Consider the following 21,406-nt stretch of genomic DNA (forward strand, 5'->3'; position numbering starts at 1 on the left):
ATCATGTGTAGCTATTTTTAAGGTAATTACCCAAATGTCAGATTTGTAATATCTGTCCTCTAGAGACATAAATTCTACTGCTTTCTTGTAAGTTATAAGCTTTGTATTTACATTGTGGAGGTGCAAGCACACGGATACACACACACACACACACACACACATATAGTGCATTGGTGTCTCCTCATTTTATGATTGGCCTTGGTAAGGTAGTTGGCACCACCATGTGAAGTCCTGCCCAAACACAAAGGCAGCAAAAGGCACTAGAGCCTAGAAATGACGAGAGCCCCCTTTGTCCCGCCGCTGGCTACTGAACAAGTTTCTATAAATATTTCAACAGCCGTCAACCAGATACATGGAGCACTTTGCTCCACAACATGACATGATGTATTTCCTATTAAAATCTTGGAAGCACTGATTTGTTTTAGTGAGGCAAAAACTCAGATCTTTATTTCAAATAACGTTTTATGTGTCTGATGTGTCGAAGCACCGAGTGCTTCCAGGTTAATGCTGCCCTCATGTGAACGCTGCAAGTACTGACAAGTCCTCCTGCAACCAGATTTATGTTCATGACTTTTAAAACTACCAGTTATACTGTATTTTATGGGTAGTTTCTTTATAAATGCCAAGTAATTGACCAACATGCATTGTTAAATTCATTTAAAAAATGATTGCAAATTCCATTCCAAATGTTGAAGAAACGACTGAAACACAAATAGGTTTTGAATAAAAAGTAAGAGTTAATCAGCAGGTATTCAGAGTGTCAGCTTACCCAGAGCAGACATCAAAGATGATGGCAGAACAGCTCAAAAGCAAAGCGTAACCTTGTAGTGGCTGAAATGTGAGAGCTGACAGAGCCTTGCGCTAGGGTCAGATTCCCTGCTCTTTTGTCAATGAGGTGCTAAATAATTCTGCAAAATACTACCCCTTCACTTTCACTCGTCCCACCAGGTGATAGGAAGGCAGAAGGCCACAGGACCACCCAACCAGGCTCTGTCAGAGGCCTGCTTGCTACGCTCACCCTCTCTTTGAGTTAAACCACGGGAACCTCCACCTTCGGTAACCTCAGATGAGGGAATACTTAGGACAACTGGGTTTCTTTCGCACTGCACCTACTGCGGAGGTTCCTGGCGTATTACATTTTGACGCACCTCTGTGTTTGCCACTGACAAAAGAACCCGGAGCTCTCAAAACAATTTGGATGGTGAAGAGGATCCAGAATAGGTAATACAGCACCTTAAGGCTATCGTTAAACTTTGATGAGCATCTGCTTGAAATTCTCAACAGCGGTGGTTATCTTTAGAGACACAGTGGATCATGTAAGGACCACTGGGAAACGAGGCTGCCAATCTCTTCGGAGGAGCAGATATGAGAGAATGGTGAGTGATAGAGCCTCAATACTTTATTCTACACCGTTTAATGTTTGCTAGTAAAGGTAAGACTTATCTTATCTGGATTAAAATGACAAACAACGTAGCGGTCTTCAGAATGTTACCCAATACAGTTCACACTGTATTCACACTGCATGTTTCTCTCTCGTCATGTCGTCCTCTCTCCTCCCTCGTCCCTCACAGTGAGTCATGCCTTGGTGCCGATGTGGTGTCCTACTGGTTCTCTGTGTCTGTCCTCTCGCCTGCCTGGTGATGTCTCCCTGCCCGCCCGGCTGCTGCTGCCCTCGCCCGGGGCTTTTGGTTCTCTGCGAGTCCCTGGGCCTCAGGTCCCTCCCTCGCTCCGTCCCCCTCAGTACCTCGGCCCTATCTGTGGCCAGAAACCAGCTTTGTAACATAGACCACCTGCTCCGGCCCTTCTCCGGTCTGCACGAGCTCAGCCTCAGTCACAATCAGCTGGCCCGCTTCCCTCGCGGCCTGCCGTCTAGCCTGGAGACGCTGCAGCTGCAAGAGAACCGCATCACCTACATCACCTCCGGCGTCCTGCGGCAACTGGGGAACCTCACCCGCCTGGATCTGGAGGACAACCGCATTCGTGCCATCCAGCCGGGAGCGCTTCAGGGCCTTGGGAAGCTGCAGGTCCTGACACTGAAGGGCAACAAACTAACAAGCCTGCCTCTGAATCTTCCACCCTCACTGACCCACTTGGACCTTTCGGCTAACTGCATCTCTGCCCTGGACCTGCCCTCGCTGTCTGCATTGGTCAACCTGCAGGTTCTGAAGATCAACAGCAACTGCCTGCGTTCGGTCCCAGAGAGCGCCTTCGACAGCCTGCCGCGTCTCCGATCTGTGGACCTCGCGAACAATCTGTGGGTGTGCGAGTGTGACATTTTGTATCTTTACCGCTGGCTGCTGAGTGGAAGGCTGAAGATGGCCACGGACCTGGTGTGCACCGAGCCAGTTCATCTTGCACACCGTCTGCTTCTAAACCTTTCCGTCATGGCGATCTGTCCCCGTGTCCTGAAGCCAAATGAGAGAATCCACCAACTTGGCTTCTCCTCTAGACCGGAAAGAAAGTCGGAGACCCCGACAGTGAAGCCCACAGCACCTGGAGTCCAATCCTCATGTGTAAAGAAGAGGAATTTGGGAGGTCTGACTGACGGATCATCACAGCAAAAAACGACGGAAACATTCACCACCATTGGACTCCTTTCTGAAGCTCGTAATAGTCATCAGGATGTTCCTTTGACTCATATATTACCCGAACACTACTCTTTAGAGACTCTTAGCTATGAGGAATGCTTGTCCCTCAATGCAACACCACCATCTGTAAGTCTGCCCCATGTTAGAACCACTACTCCTCCCCCCGATGAGGAGCCAAGGTGCCTAGACAATGTCACAGGGCGGTACCCTCAGAGTAATTCTACCTCTATTGATGGGACAGGCTCGCTGCTTTCCACAAACAAGGCTGGCCCCTTGCCCACTCCCAACCCCAGGCCGGTCGCTCAGCAGGACTCTGCAGTGGTCATATCTCTGCTGGTTGTGTTGTGTGTGTTGGTGGCTCTCCTAACGCTGGTAGTGCTGCTTGTACTGAAAAAGGTCCTGACGCGCCAACAGAGGGTGGCTCCACTGCAACAATCTTCAAGCTAATATAAACTGCTGAGAAATGAAAGTTGGCTTAATGTAAATCTGGTGGTTGACTTCGGCACAGACGACTGAAACACATTTGTCTTTACCATTTAATTCTCAGTAAGAATGAGACAGGCACATACACAGAATCTTATATCCTGTATCCGATGTGTTATACTCTGTATGTGTAGTTTAGCTATTGATATATAACTGCATTTTTAAAGTGAATCCTCCTATAGTGACCATTGAGTTTATACAATCAGTAAAGCCAAATAAAGCTTTAATGCCAAAAATTATACACAACAAATACACCTCAAATTGTAATTCCTCATTTCTATATCTAGGCTAATTAATTTTCCTTGTAGACAAACACTCTGCAATAAGAATAGTATTGAGCTCCCTTGTTGAAATTTACTGATCAGAATTGTTTTGAAATATTTAATTTTAACTTACTTCAAAATCAATATCAGTTATCAAACACCGCAATTTCTGACCATTACAACAAAAGAAAAAAGAAATTGCAACTATAAACAGCATTAACACCTAGCAGCTGTGTTCTGCGATATGGGAATCTTTGCTTGAGTTCAAATTATTGAAACCACAGCAGTGTTACAGGAAGATTTCCATAGACTTCCTAGGGTGTACCAGCTGACCTTTCCAACCAATCTGCCCACCAACGCTGCAATGCATCATTACAATGCTGGTGCTGAGATATCACTAAAGGGGCACTGATACTAACTGCTGGCTTTCACACGCTCCTCCTTCTTCTCCCGCTGTTTGAGTCTGTAGTCTGACAGAGCTGCTTTTATGGCATCTTCTGCAAGCACTAAAAGAAAAGGAGCAGGAAAGTTCGAGAAACAGTATGAGCATGAATTCCAACCGCAGATGCAGCAAAACCTGTTATTTTCCCAAGAATATTGTGTTCTTTTTAAGCTTTTCAAATCAGTGTGTGATAATATTAACTGCACAAATGAATGATTGGCTTTGTTGCCTTGAACTTACTAGAGCAGTGAAGCTTGACTGGAGGAAGGCAGAGTTCTTTGGCAATGTCTGTGTTCTTGATCTTCAAAGCTTCATCAATCTGCATGATGGAAAACAGAATAACCAGAAATCCAAGAAACTAAAACATAGTGCTTATAAAAGTAATGGCCATTGTTTGTTTTCAAACTCGGATGTGCCAACTTACTGATTTCCCCTTCACCCACTCAGTTACCAGAGAACTAGAGGCAATAGCTGAGCCGCAGCCAAATGTCTTGAATCTTGCGTCCACAATCTTTCCATTTTCACCCACCTGGATCTGTAAATAAACAAGATTCACACTCGTTTAACTGCACAGTGTGACACTGAAACTCATGACAGGGACAACAAACACCACAGTTTTTTGACCTCCATACCTGAAGTTTCATTACATCGCCACAGGCTGGTGCACCCACCAATCCAGTCCCCACGTCCTTGGCGTTTTTGTCAAGGGAACCCACATTTCTAGGGTTCTCATAGTGGTCCACCACCTGCAAAAAGTCAAAAAGACAGAAAAAACATACAGACATAGTACTGTTGTTCAGAGTCATTTGTTATGGTGAGAGAGGACGCCATTGGTAAAGTTACACCTACTGGCAAAAACAAACACACACGCAGAATCATTGACGCTATAATTTACAAGGTTTAGTTCATTCTGTTCATGTAAAGGACAAGTTGAAAACATATTCAATTACTTACCTTTTTGTGATATGAACAAAGTGCACTCAGCTCCGGGCCGAGTAACCTTCTGCCAATCAACATCAGCGGGGACACACACTTTCGTAAGGAGACCATCGCCATGTTTTATTTTTTACGATCTGTGGTTCAGACTGACGACAATTCACGGAAACTGACGAGTGATCACGAGGGGACCCGTGGCCAGCAGTGAATTTCGCTGGCCTGTTTTGTTGACAAACAGGCAGGAACTTCAAACACAAGAGCCCCTAGTGGCTAGCATTAGCCAGAACGAATTAGGCATACACTGTAGCAAACCAAAGGGGGCAGGTGTCAGGATATATGCATTATTCACTGAGAACTGATATTAACCAAGTAGTAGTCAGAGGCACTTTTAGGGTGCAGAGTGGGCTTATAAACTGTCATGTAACACACAGCAAAACGCGTTACAACTACGGAAAAGGGGGATTTTTTTTTATCATAAGTAGTAAACACAGCGATCACTAAAAACGGACTATGAATATGAACTAGTAGGGATCATAGATCGGCGGACGGCGGCGGGTTTACTGACAGGCTCCACCTCTCACGATACTGGCTTGTTGTTAGGTTGTTACCAGGCAGACAGCCTTTCCAACATGGCAGCGTCAAGCAACGCAGAGGAAACGCAGTTGCAAGATATGGAGGAAGATGCAGGAATGGAAAGAGAGATGGAATCGGACGAAGAGGAGGGCATGGGTGTCGAAAATTCAGATGACGAAGAGGACGAATCATCAGAGGACGAGAAAGAAAATGAAGCCGAAATCCAGCGTTTGGAGGAGCAGGTAACACCTAGCCAACCTAGTTAACGTTAACTAACGTTAGCTAACTATCCTAACTGCTAGCTAGCCACAATGAATGGGTTATAAACATATCAGCCGACCGTTAGCCATCAACAACAGGTCAACAACCTCCAAACTGTGGACTACTATGCACTGTGGTTTAATAGAAATGTAATATGTAGCTACCGTTACCCAAAACAATCAAATGAGCGCGCACTACAATGTGACACGATTAATTCACATAGCTAACGTCATTAGCTTTCCAGCTAATCTTTGATGCGAATGGCTAGTCTCTGTACCCACGCGCCCTTTTTTTACTTAAGCATGGCTGTGGACTTTTACTGGCCAATGTCACATTACAACTGTCTGAAGTAGAGTACAGTAGCTGCAGAAGATGCGTTGTACCAACAAGTTTGGGTGTCATTGTATAAACTGTTGTGATAACGTCTTATTCAAAATATGTATCGGTCGTGATTGAATCCGTCGCAGTAGTCATGTGTGTCTCATCATGGCGACCTTACACCAAACGACTTTTCAAGCGATTTCACTGTCGCAGACAAATTTCCAATGTCGGAATAAAATCATGAGAGTTTTGCTCGAGTTGTGGCGCGCTCCCGTCATTTCGTTTGGTGTAAGGTGGTCAGAAAACTCAGTCCGAGCTGTCTTAAGTCAGTCTTTTTCTCGTCTTGACGTTCCGATAAAATCAAACATGTTTAATATTATCCGAAGTCTTTAGTCTTGGCTCATGCAAATAGTGAAGTTCAATGACGTGAACATTGTCAACAACTCTTTTCAAAGTCTTCTAGTGTATGGTAGGCAGTCTTTGCAAAATCTTACAGTCTGTGACTAAAAACTCAGTGACTTATGACACAGTCTTTAGATGTGAGCTGGATGTGAGAGGGTCTTTAGTCTTTTAAAAGTCTTTTCAAAGTTTTCTAGTGTATGGTAGTCTTTGTTTCTAGACCACATAAGGATAACTAGGTTATATTTTGTTATATTGATCAAGTTCTTGTCTCCCCTTCTTTGTGTGATTTTCAGCTGTCAATCAATGCTTTTGACTACAACTGCCATGTGGATCTCATCAAACTACTAAGGCAGGAGGGAGAGCTCTTCCGTCTGCGTAGGGCAAGGCAGAAGATGAGTGAACTTTTCCCACTCACTGAAGGTTTGTGTATGTCTATTATTTTGGGATCAGCAAAAGCCAATTCACAGCAAGCATACAAATGTATTGTGTCTCCAATTTTACTGAAACCACAATTTTACTTACCCTGCAGAGATCTGGCTAGACTGGCTCAAGGATGAGATCCGCCTGACCGAGGAGGAGCCCAACCGGGAAAAAGTCTATGAACTTTTTGAGAAGGCTGTGAAAGACTATATCTGTGAGTGCATTACAGAATTGTTACTGCCTTTGATTTGACGCACTGTCACTGTGAGAACCTAACATGTAGTCCCTTGTCTTTACACCCAGGTCCCGATATCTGGCTTGAATATGCCCAGTACTCAATTGGTGGCATGGGGTCACCAGGTGGGATAGACAAGGTGAGGTCCATCTTTGAGAGAGCCTTGACAGCGGTGGGGCTGCACATGACCAAGGGAGAGACTGTTTGGGAAGCGTACAGGGAGTTTGAGAACGCCATGCTGTCCACAGTACAGGTCTGAGTTTCCTTCAGTAGTATTATAGATCTCACCGCTCATCATTCACACACACCCTTGTATTTGCTCTTAACTGTTGGATTGCATGCATATGCCAGAGAAAGCTTGATTTTGAAAAGGAGAAGGGCAGTTTCTGAGAACAATATTAGACTATGCAAGGTAGTCGCATAAAAAAATGTTGTTACAGTAGTAGCAGACAGTAGGTGTTTTAAAACCCATCAACATACCCATCTGTTTGTCAGGTTAATGTTGCACCAAAGCATGCTTTTGATAAATTTTTCCTGAGAGTAGAAAATACAAACCTAAAATGCATGATTTAACTCCTTTGATGCTACACAAAATAGGCCTTTCCTGAATTTTGACACCATTTTCTCTCCTTCCTTTCTTCTCAGCCTCCCCCTGGCAGGGTGCCCACATGTGAGGACCAGGAGCTGCTGAAGACTCAGCTTGAGCGCATCCATACGCTGTTCCGCCGCCAGCTGGCCATCCCCTTAATGGGTACGGATCCCACCTCCGCCGTCCAGAGGGGGTGCTGTAAAATGGGGAGGATTCTTATTGTGGGGTGGAATCATGGCTCACCTGGGAAATTGTGAATTACCTCCTTTTTAAAAAGATCTTTTTGAGCGGGGGGGCATGCACTGCTAATGCGGCCTTATGGGATAAGCTGAGTGTTGCACAGTTGATGTGGTGAGGCTTTTGAAAAGCCGTACAGGTTTACAAAGACATCACTCTCCAGGCCCAGTTGCACAGTCCCTGACCAGCTTTTCAGTTAATTGCAGGACTGGACTAGAGATAGCCAGATGGTCTGGTATTGTGCACGTTTTTTCCTGGCCCGGCTGAACGGACACCAGAGGCATTTCTGGAATGGCTCAGCCTCTCTTGTCAATAACCTGTGCCAGCATTCTGGTTATAATCCTTCTTTATCTGAACATGTCACTTGCTGACTTGTTCCCTCAGATTATGGGACAAAGAAAAGGCAGTATATATGGAAATGTGCAAATGTATGCTTTTCTGCAGTACACATTTGTCTAACTTTTTAAATCTAAACTTCCTAATATTTACCTTCTTTTTCATACTGTAACTAACTGGTTTAGGTTTGTTGGTAGTGTTGAGAAAAGAGAACAGGATCTCTAAAACTGAGAGAACTGTGCTCTTTTGTAGACATGGAGGGCACCTATGCTGAGTATGAGGAGTGGGCTGAACATGGGGTGCCTGAGACAGTCTCACATCAGTACAAAAGGGCCCTGCAGCAGAAGGAGAAGTGCAAGGCTATTGAAGAGACACTGGTATGTATCTTACAATGACACTTCCCGTTTCTCTTTTTTAAATTCTCTTTTTTAAATTTGTTATTGCTAACTATTTATTAGTCTGATATTGTCCTCCTGCATCAATACCTGATATGTGACTGAAACGTTTTACAATGCATTTGATATGCCAATGTCTCGCTGCAGCTGGTAGCTGAGCCTCCCAAGCTGGCAGAGTATCAGACCTACATTGACTTCGAGCTAAAGGAGGGTGATCCGGCACGCGTCCAGCTTATCTTTGAGCGGGCACTGGCAGAGAACTGCCTGGTACCGGACATGTGGGCGAAATACACCACCTATCTTGTGAGTATTGCCCTCCCCCACAATCATGCACCAGTGTTGGGCTGGGCACACTCTTTTTAGGGCTCTCAGTCAGGCAGTGATGTACCAGCTGGGTGGAGCAAGTGCTCCAATTCAGTGGCCAAATGTATCAAAAGAGACATTCAGAGTCTGTGTACATTTCCTCATCTCTCGACTCAAGATAGCTCCCACCCCACAAAGAGCTCATAAGAAAGCTATATAAATATTCTATAGATATATCAGTATTTCTGTTTTATCGGGGTGCACAATATGTAACTTAGGCATGAATTCTAAGAATGACTAAAGTTATAAAGTTATACAAAGTTGTTTCCTCTGTATTCATTTAGCAGTGGTGCGCCACATCAAGGAAATTACCACCACTACTAGAGAAAATGTGAAATTAAAATTAGCATTGTAATTTAGTCTTACTATCATTTAAAACTAAAATAAGTGTAGTTCAAATGTTTTAGAAGAAATTATTTTATTATGATAAAAAAAACATTTTCATCACTACAACCTCAACTTGAAACATAACTTAGACCCAAACAGCGACAGATAGGGACAAAACTAGAATTATCTCCCCAAGCACCACAGCTGCATAAAATTGCAGAGGAAACACTCTTATGATCTATGGTAGACTAAATGAAACTTCATTCATCACTGACTGAAGATGTGACAGCTCCTCTTCTCACTTGATCTGTCATGTTTTGGGCCATGTTCGTTTTGCTGCAGTCGCCGGTTTACAAATGTACTTGATTAAGGCAGTACTGGGAGGGTACTGGGCGCTGTGTTGCACTGTGGAGCATCTCATCTTAATTACTCACAGCCAGATATCTCTCCAACAGCTCCTCCTGAAATTTATTCATGAGTCTTTTAATTGCTTTAATGGCATGGTAATTGGCTGCTGACATTGCAAACACTAAACTCACACAATATCCGGTGATTCATCAAGATGATTATCATTATGCTCCTCTGATTAGAGGAAAATGATTTCACTAAAATGTTTTCTAACCCTTAACCCATTCATTCCCAAAATGTCTTATTGGATCTTCCTGTGTTTCACTCGCAAAGTTGTAGAACCACAAGGTCATGGAAGCAGCCATGTCTTGTATGAAGGAAGTTTTTAAACTAATGGTAAAAGTCTCCTGCTTATTATTCAGTGAAGTGATTACATTAATGGAGGTGGACACTAATTGAATTGCTTTAAGCTAAGTGATTCAGTCCTACTCATATTTCAAATTATAATGGTTTAGGCCAATTTCCCTCGTTGAATAATGTGAAAATGTGCACAATTGCACATAAAAGCAGCCTGCATTAATAAGGTAGAGCTGGGGGGCTCTAAAGATGTTGCTACCCATACATAGTAATGATTGAAAATCTGCAAGAGTAGGTGGGATGTTAGAAGATATGGCTGCCCATAAAAATGACTTTGTATCTGCAGCAAAATGTCTCTATCAGACTGTTTAACCAGTGTTTAGATCATTAAACCCTTTTTCTATCTGTTTCCTCTGGGCTCCATAGGACCGCCAGCTGAAGATCAAAGACATAGTTCTTTCCTCTCATGACCGTGCCGTCAGGAATTGCCCCTGGACCATGGGTCTGTGGAAGAGCTACCTGCTGGCCCTGGAGAGGCACGGGGCCGAGCATCAAACCGTCTCAGGTAACCACAGCTCGGTTGTTTGTTTTGTGTGTGTTTATTTTCTGCACGTTACAGTTATTTACTGAGTTGTTGGCACAAGCATTAACAGGGTTTGACAGCTAAACGTGAATTAAATAGTATTTTGAAGCCGTAAATGATTTATGTATGTATTATTGGTGAAGACTGGCAAAATTGACCTGTATTTTTGTTACAGTGAGGTCTGAAAGATGCAGAGATTAGATAAATTAGAGAACTGCTTTTAAATATCAATAATAGTAGTATGGAGAAATATCCCACACTATTACATGGAATTTTCTGGGCTCAGTCATCCTGGATTTTTGTCTTCTTCACAGACATTTTTGAAAAGGCGTTGAATGCAGGTTTCATTCAAGCTACGGATTATGTGGACATCTGGCAAGCATATCTTGACTACCTGAGGAGACGCGTAGATTTTAGCAAAGGTGAGTATGAAATGAATGAAGTATGACTGGTATGAAAACCAGATTTTTCTTTGTGTTTGCGGATAATCCAGTTCAGATTGTTAATTTATTGATGGTGTTATCTTGCATTTCTCAGAATCAAGTAAAGAGTTAGAGGAGTTACGGACAGCCTTTTCTCGCTCTCTGGACTACATGAAACAAGATGTTGAAGAAAGTAAGTGGATTCCAGTCTTATTCTTGAATTTATTTATTTATTTATTTTTGTGTCGTTCTTAGTTTTTATTCTCGTTTGACTCACTAATGTCTTGCGCTCCTGTAGGATTCAGTGAAAGTGGAGATCCTTCCTGTACCATAATGCAGATCTGGGCAAGGATAGAGGTAAGGGTGAGAAATAAAGAATCAAGATAGCAAAGTTGACTTGACACCCATTTTGAAGGGTTTGCTGCTCAGGACAAAGTTAACTATGTATTTCACATGCTACCAAAGTACGGTGAAGGAGAATGAGGCCACTGCTAAAAGACAATTAAGTAAAATGCACTGCAAAGAAGTGAAGGACCTATTGCTGAACTATAGTAGGAGTTTGCGTACTTTTTCCACACATGCTGCAAAATGTGTGACAATTTTTGTTGAGTAGATGGGGTGGAAAAAAGTGAATTTTTATTATCAAATGACCTAATAGTTTCTCTGGGCAATACTGAATACATTTTTGTTTCAAAGTAAGACAGAAAATGCATAAATGTCACATACTTTCCCTCTGCATGTAGGCATGTGTAATATGGAAACGGTACAAAAAGTGTCTCATATTTCTACTTTCCTCTCCCTACCAGGCCCTCCACTGCAAGAACATGCAAAAGGCCAGAGAGCTGTGGGACAGCATCATGACAAAGGGGAATGCCAAATATGCCAATATGTGGCTGGAGTACTATAACCTTGAAAGGTCTGTCAGCGCACATCTTGGCAAATAAATGAAATATAATTGCTAATTTAAAGTGCAGTGGTTAATACCTTTGTGCTTAACATTTAGCTAAAAAACTTGTGTATGTTTACCTTGTATGTTTTTTTTTTTTACTTTACCCTCAGGTCTTATGGAGATCCCATCCACTGCCGAAAGGCTCTCCACAGGGCCGTCCAGTGCACCTCGGACTACCCAGAGCATGTGTGTGAAGTCCTGCTCACCTTTGAGAGGGTGGAAGGTAGGGATGCACCGATACCGTTTTTTTACTGCCGATCCGATAACGATACCAGAATTTTGAGTATTAACCGATACCGAGTACCGATCCAATATTGACCCCTTTTTTTCTTCTGTAATTACACAGCTGCATACAACATGTAAATAACATGGGAACAATAATTTTATTGTTAAAAAAAAGAAAAGCAGCAGGGCAAAAGAACTGACCAAAATAGGAATGACAGTTCCTAGGATATATAAGATTGCTGCAATATAGGGATACAGTGCAAAAAAACTCACAAAAGTGCAAAAGAGCAATAAACTGACCAGTGCATACTGCTACAAAACAATATTGAAACAACCATACAGCCTTTGCTTATATTTTTTTTCCTCTTCTTTAGTGTGAATAACTGACAGAAAAAATACTGCTACACATAGGCTTTTTCTGGACATAACATCCAGTGTGTGCCAAGTCTAGTCTAGTTTTAATCACTTAGGACAAGGGGCAGGTTTTTCTTCAGAAACAGAAGCATCTCACCTCTCTCTGCTGTCGGCCTGTTCCTCCGTTCACTGACAGTGTTGACAGTCGCTGACGCACGCACAGGTCGCGTCAGCGCCATCAGCGCGGTAGCATTAGCTTTAGCCCCCATCTCCAAAAAGCTTTGTTTTGTGAAAACGGAAGACTTAATTGAAACCTTTATGGTGGCGTGTACATGATACTAAGCCCAAGGACACTCGATGTAAGTTTGAGCTAAGGAGCAGGCGTTTGGAAGGCGTCGCCAGATGAAGTTCTTGGTAAAGTGAGTTGGATAAAGATCTTTGGGACGCTAGTAATGGCATAGCCATCTAGCATCCCTTTGTGGCTAAAATAATTCCCAACCGCTGACATGTTTACATCAGCACATTGCCTGCACGCTCGCTTTCTTTTTCCAACTTCTTCACTCACTCGTGTCGCGTCACGTGCAAACTCAGGCATGTTTTACGGCAGGCGACTACGCCCGTTTATTACTCCGGGGGCTCGAACTGATTGCTCTGGATCGGATCGGATTATAACGTTAGCTGCCACCGATGTCCGATCCAGCATTTTAGGCCAATATCGTCCCGATACCGATGCCAAGTATCGGATCGGTGCATCCCTAGTGGAAGGTGAGTCAGGAGAAAAGAGTGGAATTAATTAGTTAAGTTTGAGTCCCTGGTTGTGGGAATAAAACCTGATGTACGCTGTGGTTTACTGTAATGGCCATCTGTACTTTTTTTTATTTATCTATTTATTCATTTTTATGTTTCTGGGTGTATATTGTTTAAGTTAAATGTTGTGGGTTTTTTTTATTGTTGTTTATTGTCTGTTGTCCTGTATTATTTTGTCTTTTCCAATGAGAAATGCCAATAAACAAACCATGGGGAAAATTTGAGTCCCTGGAACAACTGGGGAAAATATGGGCAGAAACTGTAAATGGTTAACGCTCTCTCCTCCCTCACCAACTACCACTGAGGTGCCCTTGAGCCAGGCACTTAACCCGAGGTGATGCTGTGTGAGGACTGGTTGCACTGGGCAGTGGGTTTGTGTGAAATGTATGTGAAGCAGGGCGTTGCTGGAAAAAGCATGAGTGGTCAGCAAAACTTCCTGTATAAATAAAGGTTAAACTAAGGGAAGATAAGGGATAAAAATGAATATGTTCATAAATTACAGTCTGTCTCTGAATGTTTGTGCCCTCTCACCTACAGGTTCTCTGGAAGACTGGGATGTGGCAGTGCAGAAGACCGAGACCCGGTTGAACAGGATCAATGAGCAACGGGCAAAAGTAAGAGAACATATCAGCACTGTAACAGTACAGGTCCGTCATTTTCGCTGCTGTTGGCTCACGTTACTGTCCTCCACCCATCTGTCAGGTGGCCGAGAAAGAAGCCAACCTGGTCCGCCAGGAGGAGGACAAGGCTGAGCAGCGGCGGAAGTCCAAGGCAGACAAGAAGGCTCAGAAGAAGGGCCAAAAGGGAATTCGAGCTGGGGAGAAGAGGAGAGCAGAGGATGATTATCAGAATGAATGGGATGAACAGTCAGGTAAGGAAAGATAGACTGGCCTATACAGTTTGTATGATAATAGTATTTTTCTAGAAAGAATGACCCGTGAGAAAATCGGTGAACATAATGTCATCTATGCTTTCTCTCTCTGTGTGTGACAGATCAAGCTCCTAAGAGGCACAGAGGAGACGGCGAGCCCGGCACTGAGGAGTACATGGAGACAGAGGCGGGACTGTTTGGGCGGAAAACTCCTGCTGGCCACAGGCTCGGGCCACCTGGCGCTAAAAAAGCCCAGCAGGGAGCAGCGGCCGCCGCTCAGAGGCAGCAAGACGACAAGCCCGAGCTCCGCAACGATAACAACAGCGTGTTCATCAGCAACCTGGCGTACACCCTGGAGGAGCCGGAGAGCAAGCTCAGGACACTGTTTGAGACCTGTGGTCCCCTCCAGCAGGTGCGCCCGGTCTTCAGCAACAAGGGCACCTTCAAAGGCTATTGCTACGTGCAGTTCGAGTCCCAAGCATCTGTCCCCATAGCCCTGAAGCTGGACCGACGAGAAGTGGAGGGCAGGCCCATGTTCGTATCGCCGTGTGTAGACAAAAACACAAACCCTGATTTTAAGGTAAATATGACCGATTGTGTTTGTATGGATTTGGGGGCAGATGAATATGAGGTTGTATTCAGCTTGGACACAAGTGGGCCACGTTCCTTTTTGTATTATAACATGCAGTACCAGTGACCACTTGACATTAATTTCCCTATAGGTGTTCAAGTACAACTCGTCTATGGAGAAACACAAAATCTTCATCTCGGGGCTGCCCTTCTCCTGCACCAAGGAGCAGCTGGAGGAGCTGTGCAAGAGTCACGGCACCGTTAAAGATGTTCGTCTGGTCACATATCGGTCAGGCAAACCCAAGGTGAGGCATACTGCAGGAGGAAGGACAGCGTCCAGATGTTCGGCTAAAAATAATCACTGTGATTCAGCTAATGAGTCCCACTTTTGACCATTCAGCAAAAAGCACATGGCTTTTTGAGTGCAGGGGGGAAAGTTAGTGGTTCTAATAAATGGTGAGAATCTCCAAGCCATTAAGAATTTCACATTAATATTCATATCTATCTGTGACATGCTAATTGTTCACAAGAATCGCAAAAAAAAGGCTCCGTTGATGCTTTTAAAATGTAGTGACATACTCATTAACCTCCTTTTTGCTGTGTGGCTGTTCAGGGTCTGGCATATGTTGAGTTTGAAGATGAAGCTCAGGCTTCTCAGGCAGTGCTGAAACTGGACGGCATGGATATAGAGGACAACAAAATATCGGTCGCCATCAGTAACCCTCCTCGCAGAAGCATGAAGGATACACCTGGTTCCAGTGGGGCCATGGCAGCCACGATGACTCGCCAGGTCTATGGAGCGTAAGTTTGATCCACTTCTCTGTCACGCTAACTGAAATATGCTTGTTTGCACAGTGAATGTATGCAGAAGTTACAGATTGGCTCAGATTTTTAAATGTTACTGATATTATCAGATCTGCAGCAGCTGTTGACCATTGTTGAGATTTTATCTTTGAACAGATTGTATAGAGTTAAGTTTGGTTGTGAAATATACAATTTATCTTTATATCAGTGATGGGAAATGCAAGTATTATCTAAAAAGACATTTACTATAGAAGCAGCCATAATGCTAAGCTTATAGTTGGTAGCCCTTGGAGCTACAGTATATTCATAGCCCAGTACAAGAACAAAATTTGGGCCAAGAAATCAAAGATGTTTTTCTTTTTCCAGGAGAGGGAGAGGACGCACCCAGCTCTCACTACTCCCTCGTTCCCTGCATCGACCAAGTGGGCCCCCGAGCAAAGCGGAGAATGGGACTGCGACTAAACCAATACCAGCGAACGCAGCTGGAGACGCTGGGTTTGAAGCACAGGCAAAACCTTTGTCGAATTCAGACTTTGCCAGAATGCTCCTCAATAAGTGAGACGACGAGCGAGAGAATTATGACCGCCTTCATATTGAAAGCCATCTTGTGTCCTTACAAATTAGTGATGGTGATTTTTCTGTAATTGGTTGCCTGACTTCCCTTTAATCCAGTCTTGTTCCTGTCATCAGTTCCTGCGAGAAAGCCTTAATCACCCTAGCTCCTGCCCTCTCTCTCACAAACCCTTTTCAACGAAAGAGTGAAAGAGAAGTTACTTTTGACCGGTATGACAGAATGTTTCATGAGCAGTTTTTGGGGGAGGTTGGCAGATTATTTTATTAAAAAAATGTATCTGTGTGTAAATATATAAAATTGTACACCTCATGTTGCAAGGTGTATTCTTTTGTTGTGCTGACTATGTGAAAAGGATTTGACAGAAGCATAGGGGAGAGTATTTTTTTAAATATTCTAACAGCCAAACTTGTGAATGTTGTTTAAAAAAGGTATATGCAAATGTTGGACATTTCAGATGTGATGTGTCATAGTTGGTGTGTGTACATATATTGGGTGTGCTACAATGATGAAAAGACATTCTCCAGACGTTTTTAGGACATTTAGGACTTTGTTGTGTAACTTATCTTGACCTCTGAGGACACAGCTAACAATGCTAGCAATGACTTTATCAGACTGTGTGACTAATACATTGTTTTCCATGATACCATCTCTCTGAGTTACCATCAGCTGTATAATGTTATGGAATACCCTTCTAAAAGCCAGAGAGCGTCCAACAGTGTAGATTTGCTTAAATTAATGTAGCTAGTTCATTGGCTTTATCTTGGCTTGAGGACATGGTATTACATAACATTGTCCTATACAGACACTGCCATTCATGTTATGTCACACTGCTAAAGCTTCAGCTGGAATTATACAAATAATTTATTCACAGAACTGCCCATAAGTTTACCTTCTTATGCTATAATTGTTTTCATATGTTGTTTGTGGGTGTTCTGTTCAATAGTATGACCCCTCTCTTTAGGGACAATTGATAAAATGCATCTATCATGAAATAACTTATATTGGTTAAGATTCCTAAGACTTCCTAAGAAGCTTGATTTGCAGACGACGGTATGAGGGAGATGGATGCTAAGGGAAAATGAAACACATCTCTTTCCCCTTAACACAGAAAGTGGCAGGATGTTAATGTGTTGTGATGTTAGAAGAAATTCTTAATTTCACTGGCTACCTTGGAGGCAGGACACAAGCCCGGTGTCTAACAAGTCATCCAGTGGCACTGGGGTCTTGTTTATAAAAATGTATTGCAGACAAATTTGATCGTTTAATCTTAAACTTTAGATGAAAACAGTAATGTGTTGAACACAATAATGGTGTTAATAACAAACTGAAGTTCATCCACGCACAGTGAACTTTCTAACATACTTGCCATTATAGAAAGTACATGTGCAACTGTGTTCAGTCGTGTGCACAAAGGAATCCTATGATCAGTTTTTTTTATAAATGAGGTTTTTGGCGAGCTAATGTTGCCCTCTGTATGAAGTTGGCATCAGCTGGACCATAATTAGCTGACAGCTCTGAAATATTCTGGGAAATTAGGCTATTGCTCACATCTACACATGCTATGTAGGTCTGCAGGGTCCATTGATACAAGAGAGAATCTATGCAGTTTTTTGATTGCAAGTGTTCAAAGTATATATATTCTTTTTTTTCCATGTTAGGAAGAGTTTACCATTCGCCGATGTAGCTTTGCCACACTAGTTTACTGTGTACTAGAGTTCACTTGTGTTTGGTTTGGTGTTCGAGGAGATTTTGTTTGGTTTGTTTGAACATTATGTTCCGTGTTGAAATTTCAAAAAGGTCACCATAGTTTGTAAAGAATTTATAACTTTGAAAACAGATGGAATACAAGCTATATGTATTGATATCACCACAGTGGCCTAATTGAGAAAAAATATGAATATATTGGGTCTGTAGAAGTTACCTTCATTTTTCTGTCCAATACAAAAAAAGGTGGTGTATGTGCATTGTTTTTGTATAATTTCTATAGTCATAAGGTTTTCAATTTGGTATAGAAGTAAATAACAAATGGCTATTTTTAGCTGTTTAGTTTATTTATTTTCCTGCTTGTTTCATGGTCTACCCCTGTATTTTGGGTGCTGTAAAAAAAGTCATCTTGTCACATTACTTTGTTGTTTCTGGTCTAAAAGTTGTTTTAATAAAGAAATGGAAATGAACTTTCATCCCAATATCATTCTGACAGCTTCACTCTGTTAATCCTAGACAGGTAATATAACCTAAAGACATTACAGATGGAAGGTAATAAAACAAGTTTATTTTATAGTAAAATAAATAATCAAATACATGAAAGTGCTTTACAGTGTTATGAGATAGCCCCTTCATGCCAGAGACAAAGGTAATAAACTAAATGGCCACACACTGCACACATTTCAACATCACTGGTCACTGAAGCATCTCAGGTCAATGGTTTTCTTTCTTCCTCACATCTATGCTAGTCATACTGTACTTCAGATGTTACTCAGATGCCAATTAAAATATTTCTATGGCATTGTGGTTGCAAACTAAGTGGGAAATTGCTTTCTTTTCAATATGCAGGAAATAGATTTGTATGATAGCAAACACAAGCACAGCAAAATCAGACTTCAACAGAGAAGAGAGGTGGGACCTGATGCCATGCTCTGATTCCAGTGTTCCTGCAGCAGGGCTTCATTAGATTCAGCAGGTGAAAAACCCAAAGAAAGACAAGGAAATGATAAGTTAGCATATGGCCATGAGAGCAGTCAATCAAGAAACTAATATTTATGCTAGGGTTGTTCTTGCTCATGCTCCCTGTGCCCGCCCCCCCCCCTCCGTGTCAGTTGTGGACTGGGATAGTCTGTTTGCAGTCGGGACAGGCCTGGTGCTGACCGGCTCCTGGCAGCCCCACAGCGTACTCAGTCGTCGCAATCAACAGCGTGTCCAATGTGATCTCTGTGCATTTGGCTATGAACCGAATGAAGGGCCGGACATCACCCTCGTTGGCCGTGTCTAGAGCTGCATAATATTCAGCCCTTTGTTCTTTGCGAATTGTAATAGGCGGGTACCGTGCTTGCATGAGCACAAGGTTCATTAGCAGGCGTGATGTGCGTCCATTGCCGTCTACAAACGGGTGCACGTACACCAGTTTGTAGTGGGCAAGCGCTGCGTACTCCACCGGGTGCAGCTGGAGGGCCTCCTCCGAGTTGAGCCACTGAACCAGCTCCTGCATGTGTCGGTCCAGGTCCTGAGGGTGGGGTGGGATGTGGTGGCCTACAAACACCTGGCTGGTGCGCAGCCTCCCCCCCTCCACAGGGTCTGCGTAGCCAAGCACGCGCCGGTGGATCTCCAGGATGTCGGTGACGGTGATGGCTCCGGCTCGGGACAGCAGAGTGGTGTTGATGTACTTCATGGCTGCATCCACACCGATGGCCTCGTTCTGCTCCTGCAGGCTCTTGCCTGGGACGGCGTAGCGCGTCTCTATGATGTGACGGATCTCGGACAGAGTGAGCGTGTTGCCTTCGATGGCCACCGTGTGGTAGATGTGGTGGTAGTAGGTTTCCTCCATCACGCGTCGGAGTGCAGAATTGCCCTTAGGGATGGACATAAGCCTGCGCACTTTACTGTCAATGATGCCAAAGTGACGCTGGTCAATCTCCTCCACCAGGGGAAGGGTGCGGTCTCGGCTGACCAGAGCGCGCTCGTTGCACGGCGAGATGGCCAGGGCCTTGGTGTAGAGGTGGTCTGCCTGGACAACATCCTTCTCCTCCTCCAAAATGGTCCCCAGCTCCGTCAGGGCGTCCACAAAGTCTGGGTTCATGTTGAGCGCGTGCACCAGCAGCTTGTGGGCCTTCTCTCTCTTCCCCTGCTTCTTCATCTCCACAGCCTGCTGCAGGGCTGCTTTGGCCTCCAGCTCTGTCTCTGCAATCAGCACATAACACACAGCGTCATCTCCAGTACTCTCTCCATATAGCAACGTTTCAACACACAACAGGGCAAATGGACAGTGAGGTGATTGCTTTTACCTTTGCTAGGCTTGGACCTATGAGGCAGCAGGTCCAGGGCGGTGAAGGGGACAGTGAGGCTGGTGGACTGCACACTGGGCTGTTGAGAGCTTCCCCACAGCTGGCAGCGTATTTGAGCAATGCCCTTCAGAGTGGCACAGCACTGGTCCTCCACCCCGACCATCGGCATCAACAGCGCCACCAAAGACCCGAGGAGGACACACAGCAGCGGCCCCCATCCTCCAAGGACACGGCCACAGGTGTAACGCCACACCGTTAAAGTAGCCATCATCCCCGGTTGAATCCCCCATTCTCCGGTGACTCGTCCCCCATCTACTCCACTTCCAGCTGGGAGAGCCGAAGGGCGGTCGAGGGGAGGAAAAGCACAACCAACATGACAGCTGTCACTCACCAACACTGCCAAGTAAATTCACCACTCCCTCGCTCACTCTAACTTTTCCAGCTTGTTAGCTAGGTCTACTTAGCTTTGTAGCTAATCACTATCGCGTTAATCCTTTACCGTCTGTAAAACTGTCATGTAACTTGAGGATGAAATTCTGACGCCGACTAAATGGTGAATAGACTTGTCTCGTTTGCAGCGGAGGCAGGGTTATGTACAAAATACACATCATCAACTTCCTCGATCAAAGGCTGGACTTGTGAACATACTGGAATATCATTGGTCAGAACCATATTGATAGACGCTGCGGATTGGCTGACAACGCAGCAATACAACAAATGGTTCGTAGCCGTCTTTGATTGGATGTAGCGGGAAGCAACTCCAGCTGAAGGGAGAGGTTTCACTTCTGTGTACTTCCGGTTTCTCTTAAAGTAGCCACGGCAACTAAGGCCGCCAGCTGAGCCCCAACCTGCCCCAGACTTTAATATCGACAAGACGCGCTAACGGTAGTACGTCTGGTCCTCAGCCAATGAACTGAACGAGTCCAGTCGCATTTACCACTTTTTGGGTCGTTCATGTGCGCGCAACTTGTAACTAGGACACGATTTCCGTCAGTACTTGAAGGCAGATCAAGACTGTCCTGGTCTTAGGGGGGAGATATTTCCTCAAACCCCATATTTAACTGTATCCCTTATTTCTGCCCTCTCATGCCACAGTCACCCTCACCCCTACAATACTGAAACATTTTAATTTGATCATCATCATTTTAATCTACCACAGTTTTATCATTTCCAATCTATTGAAGCATTGATATGAGTCAGAGCAAAACAGAACAGGCACTGTTCCTTGACAGCAGGGAGTTTTGCATTCTTTGATTGATTTGATTGATTGATTGCTAAAGCAATAAAAGCAATAAAATGTCCTCTTTGTAGTTGCTTTTGCCATGATGCCTTTTATTTCGTCAGTATTTTTGATTATGTGGACATCTGCACTA

At 43.9% G+C, this 21,406-nt stretch overlaps 3 protein-coding genes across 3 annotated transcripts; 1 reads left to right on the forward strand and 2 right to left on the reverse strand.

The window, feature by feature from the left end:
- Positions 1–3,119: 3,119 nt before the first annotated feature.
- On the reverse strand, positions 3,120–4,847 carry iscua (iron-sulfur cluster assembly enzyme a). Its single transcript, XM_071899759.2, has 5 exons — positions 4,731–4,847; positions 4,409–4,522; positions 4,201–4,311; positions 4,017–4,095; positions 3,120–3,840 (listed from the first exon to the last, which is right to left on the reverse strand). Exons 1-5 carry the CDS (start codon positions 4,830–4,832, stop codon positions 3,749–3,751), a joined length of 498 nt encoding a protein of 165 aa, XP_071755860.1. The 5' UTR covers positions 4,833–4,847; the 3' UTR covers positions 3,120–3,748.
- A 494-nt stretch (positions 4,848–5,341) lies between these two features.
- sart3 (spliceosome associated factor 3, U4/U6 recycling protein) lies at positions 5,342–16,683 on the forward strand. Its single transcript, XM_071899705.2, has 19 exons — positions 5,342–5,527; positions 6,563–6,689; positions 6,799–6,903; positions 6,993–7,177; positions 7,570–7,675; positions 8,339–8,463; positions 8,629–8,784; positions 10,303–10,441; positions 10,774–10,881; positions 10,997–11,074; positions 11,180–11,238; positions 11,688–11,797; positions 11,941–12,053; positions 13,754–13,830; positions 13,919–14,087; positions 14,210–14,667; positions 14,810–14,962; positions 15,271–15,458; positions 15,828–16,683. Exons 1-19 carry the CDS (start codon positions 5,342–5,344, stop codon positions 16,018–16,020), a joined length of 2,835 nt encoding a protein of 944 aa, XP_071755806.1. The 3' UTR covers positions 16,021–16,683.
- Positions 16,684–18,087: 1,404 nt separating this feature from the next.
- Positions 18,088–20,612, reverse strand: ficd (FIC domain protein adenylyltransferase). The gene is made up of 2 exons (XM_071899752.2): positions 20,034–20,612; positions 18,088–19,929 (listed from the first exon to the last, which is right to left on the reverse strand). Exons 1-2 carry the CDS (start codon positions 20,302–20,304, stop codon positions 18,848–18,850), a joined length of 1,353 nt encoding a protein of 450 aa, XP_071755853.2. The 5' UTR covers positions 20,305–20,612; the 3' UTR covers positions 18,088–18,847.
- Positions 20,613–21,406: the final 794 nt, after the last annotated feature.

The sequence above is a fragment of the Centroberyx gerrardi genome, chromosome 8, assembly GCF_048128805.1.
Source record: "Centroberyx gerrardi isolate f3 chromosome 8, fCenGer3.hap1.cur.20231027, whole genome shotgun sequence".
In the NCBI taxonomy this organism is placed as follows: domain Eukaryota; kingdom Metazoa; phylum Chordata; class Actinopteri; order Beryciformes; family Berycidae; genus Centroberyx; species Centroberyx gerrardi.